Source organism: Haliotis cracherodii, unplaced genomic scaffold (genome assembly GCF_022045235.1).
Source record: "Haliotis cracherodii isolate W230 unplaced genomic scaffold, xgHalCrac1.p SCAF_19, whole genome shotgun sequence".
Taxonomy (NCBI): Eukaryota; Metazoa; Mollusca; class Gastropoda; order Lepetellida; family Haliotidae; genus Haliotis; species Haliotis cracherodii.
The window spans coordinates 12,296,308-12,304,571 of record NW_027266274.1 but is presented as its reverse complement, the minus strand read 5'-3'; the positions used below and the strand labels follow the sequence as shown (position 1 = coordinate 12,304,571).

The 8,264-nt window shown below is 39.7% G+C and overlaps 1 protein-coding gene across 1 annotated transcript; it reads left to right on the top strand.

The window, feature by feature from the left end:
• Positions 1-577: 577 nt before the first annotated feature.
• LOC139466953 (putative ankyrin repeat protein RF_0381) lies at positions 578-7,922 on the top strand. The gene is made up of 3 exons (XM_071248672.1): positions 578-607; positions 6,327-6,411; positions 6,511-7,922. Exons 1-3 carry the CDS (start codon positions 578-580, stop codon positions 7,920-7,922), a joined length of 1,527 nt encoding a protein of 508 aa, XP_071104773.1.
• Positions 7,923-8,264: the final 342 nt, after the last annotated feature.

Below are 8,264 nucleotides of genomic sequence, written 5' to 3'. Positions count from 1 at the left end.
AAATGATATGAATTCATTAAAAAGATCACCAAACTCGTGATCATGGTGACTAATGGTACCTCTGTTACCTGCATGGACTCAGCAGGGTTTGCAGAATCGTCAAGTGGCAAGAAGGAGATTATGTGAAGCACTAAGATGAAGAATCATTAGTATGCATGACACGGGGATTTCTTTCAAGGCGATTGGACGTCACATGGGTTACCATTACTCAGTAATCAGCCGACAAGTGCGAAAATACGCCCAAACCAACTCAGTGAAGGACCTGCCACGTACAGGACGCCCTCCTGTGACATCAGGACGTAAAAACAGGACATTACTGCGATTAGTGCGAAGAAATCCATTTGCAACGAGCACCTACCTGAGGCCTAATTGGTTACCCTATAGCCGTCTGTCTTACCAAACATTGCAAAATCGTTTAAGAGCTGCTGGAATGAGGGCCCGAAGAGTCGCCCCCTACTGGTACAACGTCACCGGAGACTGTGATTACAATGGTGTTTGGCACACCAAGGTTGGAACCTCAGAACATGGAGACGTATCAATTGGTCAGATGAAAGCAGGTTTCAGCTGTATGTGAATGATGGCCGAACGAGAGTGTGGAGGCACCAAGGTACAGCATACACCCCCAAGAACATTAAACCAACTGTTCCATTTGGTGGTGGCTCCGTGATGATATGGGGGTGAATATCCCACGATTGCAAGCTGGACCTTGTGACTACACGGGAGAATCTCAATGGTTGTTCCCCATTTTGACAAACACCCTCTGGCATGTGACTGCATATTGGCCAAACAACGCTATTGCAACTCTACCTTGGCCTGCAATGAGTCCAGATCTTAACCCCTTAGAGGACATTTGGGACATTCTTGGGCGTAGAGTGTAGGCAATAGACCCTCCTCAACACAATCTGGATGAATTGGTGCAGGTTTGAATCATGAAGGGGGCACTATTTCCCCTTGAGATGGTCCGACGCCTGACTGGAGGGATGAGGAGAATGGTCGATACTTTCATCCGGGCACACGGTGGACCCACCCGTTATTAAACTTTTTGACACTTGAATGTCATTAATGGACGTTAATACACATTTGTATTCATTATGTGCAGTAATTTATCGTTCTTCCAGATTTGCAGAGCTATACTTATAGAGGGTGTAATGATGTGGTAAAAACAGTATCGGTGTTTGGGCAACCATATCTCAATTGAAAATTTCATTCTGGCTCAAAATTGTTTTGTTTTGTTTGTTCTCAGATGGTGGCTCTTTACAAACATAATGCCTTCTCCAACTTCACTCTGTCCATTTTGTCATGTTCCTGATTCTTATTTACAATACAGAATATTCCTTGGGGGTGCTTAACTTATTTATGTGTATACAAATCATCTGTGACATGTTCTGAAGAACGCCAGAGAGCAAACAACTGCTGATTGATATTATTGTTTCTGATAATACAGCACTTGAGCTGTCCCTGGTAATCCCCACTAGCGCCGAGTTCCAAGTTCACTCAAAGTTTCACGTCCATGAGCTTGACCATTAATGGACATTAAACACAGAATATAAGGCCGTTACTAACCTTTACGATAACAACCATCGCGTGTGTAAAATAAAGTGACGTCGGTAATATTTCAGCAATAGTGTGACTTGAACAAATTATACAGTCATACTGCACATGCACCTTTCATCGATGGTCAGAATGACAACTAAGAACATATAATAAATTAAGTTAAAACTAAACTGAGAACATTAAAATATCCCTGAATCAAAACCATGTGGCCTCACGGTAAGTTAACTGTCTTTGTTGGAATCTGTGCGCCCTAACCATTTACCTACTCAGAATTATCTTCACCACATTGACATAATTTATTCATTTGAATACAATATATAACATACGAGCTTCATGCGATAGGAGATTTATCAAAACCTAGGGTGTTAATCATGTTCATCTTGGTTTCCAACCCAAGATCCGGCAAAAGGTGAGGTGTGAGAGACATATTTGTACTTGTCACGTGTGTTTGACGCAGTGCTGGTCGTCGTAGCCTCCCAAGGTACCTTATCTAACTGTACCTGGATTTGCAGTTGTGTTTCTCGGAAACACCAATTAGCAAGATGATTAAAAGGTGTGAAATCAACAACTATAACCTCTTAAAGGTTTGCTTGGTATTTGGAGTGTCGATATGCCAACTGCAGCTGGTAGATTCCATAAGCTTCTCGTACATTGGCATCAAGTTATGTCAATACAAGTGTAAACAGTATGGCTGTCGCGGTATTCGATACAACATTGAGACTCTAACTTGTCACCTCTCAGGAAAGAACTCAGAAGTGATTATGGCGGAGACTGGACAATTCTTTCATCCTTCACATCTTCCAAACGTAAGTTGTGTATACAATGCCTTATATCATATGCTGTGGAATGTTCGTACTGGTGAAAAAACAATCCCCCCGTCTGAAATATTATGATACAAGCATAGTCGTCTTTTTTTACAGCAAGTATGGGTTGCTGAAGACCTATTCCACCCCGGATCTTCACGGGTCCCTTGCAGAATGTATCTGTTGTGGAAACCAAGGCGCTTGCATTAATGTTTTATTTGTCACATGTTGTCCCGATGTCTTTGATAATATTAACATGTTGAATATTTACGAACATTTATTGAACATTTACCTTTGTAACTAACTTGAAAAGTCCCTGATATCAAGCAAACCTGTAACAAGTCAGAAAATGAAGGTGTCATAAAGAAGAAATGAATGCTTAATGACGAATTTTCGAAACATTTACTGAGCAAGCTACAAGAAAATATAACATCTTACTTTTAGATAAACTTGATAATGATATTAAAACTGCCTTTTCCATTTCTTCCTCTGTTGTTTGCGATTCTAGGATAATAGAATTAATTTCATCTGGGATGGTGGGGGTGGGGGTGGGGTGGGTAGGGGGTCAATATCAACCTGGTTTCATTAAGATTTGAGAACATTTCACTAAAGTATGTACATTTACACTTTTTCACATCGTCTGCTGCTTTTAAGACAACCTTGACAGATGATTTTAGATCGTAATCAATGCTTATATCAACTAGCTGTGTTGCTTCTAGCAATGTCAATTGGGAGACACAGTGGATATTTTCAATGGATACACGAGTTAGATTCAGGTAAGTTTGTAATCATCATTATAGAAATGTGGATTTTGTTGCTTTGGCATTTTTCGGTTTCAAGACAATTATAATGTAATATGATCTGATTCAACCCTGTTGTTTGCATACAATGACTACCAGCTGAACAGCGTCAATTCCAGTGGAACAATAATCGTGTCCACTTGATCCCTGATCAGATATAAATGTGAATTCTCCTTAAGGTTAACTTTTCCGTTTTGAAAATTGTATATATTTAAGTGTGTGTGTGTGTGTGTGTGTGTGTGTGTGTGTGTGTGTGTGTGAAAATAAAACAAAGGAAATTTAACATTATTTAATTCGTTAATACTATTCTTCCGAATCTATCGGTAATATTGATGGTGGTACCGATTCTTCTTCAGGAAAAAAGTTACTGATGAAGTCAGATACATTCTCAGGCGGGTTGTTGCTTTGCCAAACTTCAGATCACCAGGGATAATCAAATAACAGTCAGCTTGGATATCTGGGTTGTCAAGCACCCACTGTTTATTTCGTTCTATACCTTTTATTGAAGATGAATTCCATGTACTGCTTGTATATGGATGTTGTTCAGTTAAAAGAAGTTTGTAACACAAACAGCATATCAGGTCTCAGACTGTAACACCTCTTACTGAAATAATTTTCGTCTGCATGTTGCACATATTACATGTTGCTGACATTTATATAAACTCAAACGACTAAGACAAATAACGTCATTGTCATGCGTGGTTCATGCTGTGAAAAAATGCCTGTTTTATGGGCATGTAGCCTCTTTACTGATTAGACTGTCGGTAGTCAAATGCTAGACCACACTGGTGGTATATACATAACCATCAAGAAAATATCCTTTTTACTTTGCAGTATTCGTTTAGATATTCTCAGAACAACAGCATTACATGTGTACTCAATGCATCAAATGTCTTTCTGACAAAAGCATGTATATGCCCGACGGTCGTCCTTGACTGGCAAGCAGTTTTCTGTGCCTTTTCTAGATATAGAACATACTCTGATTAAAATGGAATTGATAATAACTTATCACTGAATTTTCTCCAGTAAACATAAAATGTCAGACTCTGATAAATAAGTATCTAATCGTAGTTAGAATTTATACATTAATATTCCAGGTAAACACATTTAGAGATCATGTATAAATAATAGCGACAAAAGCAAGAAAGAAACAAGAAATCTCTATCAAAAGCGTCGATTGTTCGAAGTAAGTTGATACGGGATTGTCAAGGATTGGTGCGGTAGTGTTCTCGGGACCAAGGTCGCACCCCTATTGATGAGCAGCACCTGTACTGATGAGTGGAGGTTGTTCTGTTGTTGATTAGCAATCCACAAGGGAGACAGGGGGTTAATTAGCACCAAATGCATCTGTTGCATTAACGCCCTGTTCCAAGTCTTACTTAAGATCCGGGGTCGAATGGGTCTCCAGCAACCCATGCTTGCCGTAAAACTCAACTACGCTTATCGTAAGAGGCGACTAACAGGATCGGGTGGTCAGGCTCTCGGATTTGGTTGATGAATCTCATCGTATCCTAATTGCGTGAGACCCATGAAGATTCCGGGGTAGAATAGGTCTTCAGCAACCAATGCTTGCCGTAAAAGGCGACTATGCTTGTCGTAAAAGGCGACTAACGGGATGGGGTGGTCAGACTCGCTGACTTGGTTGATGCATGTCATCGATCCCAATTGCGTGGATCGATGTTTATGATGTAAATCACTGGATTGTCTGGTCCAAACTCGATTATTACAGACCGCCGTCATATAGCTGGAATATAGCTGAGTGCGGCGTAATACAACAAACCAAATCAAAAACACACTTGCGGGGATCGATGCTCATGATGTCACATAATCACAGGAGTGTCTGGCCTACACTCGTTTGTATACGATAAAATGAAAGTGTACACTTAATAACAGAATTTGACTGAAACGAAAGGAACGTTAGCGAAATGCCATGGGGCTGAAAACAGTCTCAGGAACATTTCTAAGTATAGGTTCACAACACATCTGGTTAGTTTGCAATATGCAGAGGCAGCGGGTTAAAAATCGCTATACACCTGCGTTCGGGTACCCGTGAAAATGCACAATAGATATGCCGCGGGAGACGCTTATGCCGTCAATCAGTGGATCGAGTAATCTGGTCCACACTCGATTATTTAGACCGCCGTCATATAGCTGGATTATTGCTGAGTGCGGCGTTAAACAATAAACAAACAGAGCTCAAAAATAATTCACCGTTGGCGTTCATGTTTCCTCCTTTGTTATCTTATAACTTTAGTTGTTCTTATATGTACATTTTTATGCAATCTAATTCCTTGCAGTCCTTTACCCGATGAAGGAGTAAGCATTTTCTCCGAAACGTTGTGTTCCTCGTAATCAGGTATTTGACATCGTCAATGAAGGAAGAAAAACTGTTCATTGAAAAATCGAAACGAATTTATCCGATATGAAATTACTAAAGTGTTTGTCCATGCTACAGTGATCTTCGAAAGAAATATATTATAGAATATTCAGTATCAATGTCACAGATATCTTTCTCGATATATTAAACATCCATTAGCCAAAAAACATGAACTAAACAAACAACGTGTATATCTCTGTGTGTAACATGTTTTTACTTTGTTATATGCATCACCTTCTCTAATTAATGGACCACAGGCTTTTAACTAAAACTTCTTTTGACTTTGAATATAATCATGGTGCCATATCCATGCTTTAAATATGATATTTTACCATCTGTGCACAGTGATACTTCGGATGACAAACAAACTAGATCGTAGTAGTGATGTGAAGTTGTTCGAGTAAACATACTATTGTCATGTCTATCATGGTCTGACCAGCACTATTATTATATGGTGTCTTTCACTACCCGAACATACTGCTATCTGTACAATATTTTATTTGTAAATCTAACGAATGTCAATATTTTAAGTAAGATGTGGGTTCGAATCCTATTTTGACCCCATTAAGTTTCTAGGTTTGTCAGCACCATACCAATTTTCATATGGTTACTAAATGAATGAAACCTTAATTTATTCGGTCTTTTCTTGTGCATCAAGTTGATACTGAAATGGAGTTCAAAGCAGTGTTGAGCCCAGTTCACAAACTGACTGTAAGTGAGTTAATGATAGACAAAATTACAAAGTGCAAGTAACTTAATGAACCCCTAATGACCAATAACGTTTGCCTTCAGGTCCGAGCCTGCGTCTGTGCATTCAACTCTTGCCAAGGGATGAGATGTCTGGAGACTCGTGCTGGAAAGACTTCCTGTATCAAAGGTACTTACCATCATCTATTGTTATGAATATTTATAAATTACTTTGTAAAATGTCAAAAGTCTGAAGAAAATTGTGTCATGTCACTATGTCATCTTTCAGGTGGATATAATCAAGTACAAAACCAGACCATTGGTAACACAATTCTCATCGATGCCTGCAGAAATGGAGACCTGAAGCAAGTCAAATACATTTTGTCTCAAGATACTGCCAACATCAATACAAGAGGAGAGAATGGTGTGACACCGGCGATGATAGCGGCAGAGAAAGGACTCAGAGACATTCTTGAACTACTTGTGAAGAAAGGTTCTGATCTGTCTCTATTGGACGAGAATGATAACAATATCTTACATTTGGCCTGTAAAGAGGGAAACGTGGACATAGTGAAGTACATCCATTCCCGGAACATCATTGACATTGACAGAAGAGGAGAGAACGCAAAAACACCGTTGATGTTTGCAGTACAGTTTGGAAATATGGAAGTGTTTTCTTTTCTTATAAGAAAAGGAGCTGATACCTCAACATTGGAGGCGGACGATGAAAATATCCTTCATCTTTCCTGTCGAGGAGGAAACGTAGAAATAGTGAATTATATCCTCAAACAAAAAATTGTGGATATAAACAGTGAAAGTTATGATGGGATGACACCACTGTTGCTGACAGTGAAGTTAGGGATGAGAAAAGTGTTTCAGTTGCTGATAGAAAGAGGAGCTTATGCTGCTAAAACACCTGACAGTGAGATACTCCTTAACTATGCCTGTGAAGGTGGTGATGTTGGGATAATGAAGCTTGTCCTCAACTTAACGAATGTTGACATCAACATTGACATGGGGGATGGGGTTACACCATTGATGCGTGTAGCACACTTCGGGAATAGCGAATTGTTTAAATTCCTTGTGACGAAAGGAGCAAATATGACAATGGTAGATTGTGACGATGAAACTGTCGTTCATTTTTCCTGTCGGGGAGAAAGTGTTGAGATATTGAAGTATATAATCACACAAAACATTGTAAACATGAACGCGAAACAGGTAACCGGAATGACGCCAGTGATGTTGGCAGCGTCTTTAGGGTACAGAGGAGTATTTGAATGTCTTGTGGAAGAAGGCGCTGATATATCAGTAGAAAATGTTGATGGTGACAACATCCTTCATTTTGCCTGTCGTGGTGGCAATGTGGAGATAGTGAAATATGTCCTCGCACAAAACATTGCGGATATAAACAGTAAAGGGGATTCCGAGATGACGCCGGTGTTGATTGCAGCAACATTAGAGATAGAAGAACTGTCTCCCTTACTGATAGAGAGAGGAGCCGATCTGTCAGTAGTAAATGCTGATGGTGACAACGTCCTTCATTTGGCCTGTCGAGCAGGAAATGAAGACATTGTGAAATATGTGGTGTCACATGGCATGGAACATATAACTGCCAAGAATAAACAGGGACAAACAGCAACTATGATAGCTAGAGAAAATGGTAATTTATCAATAACAAAACTTCTGTCACAAGTCTCTTAATTTAAGTAATATCGCAAAGTTCAATTATTATTAATTCTCTGCGAAACAATTTCACATCATTGACATGCTCTTAACTTGAATTCAGTCTGGTTCATTGTCGTTCAACAAGCATATTCTTAATTTGCTTTGAATTGTTTGTTTACAGTTTAACGTCGCAATTAGCAATATTCCAGCAACATGACGGCCGTCTGTAAATCGAGTCCAGATCAGACAGTCCATTGATTGATTTCATTAGCATCCATTTCACGCAATACGATGACATGCATCAACCAAGTCAGCGTGTCTTACCTTCCGAGCCCGTTAGCCCCTCTGAGGCTCTGTGAGGGTAGGGTTTGTTTCCGG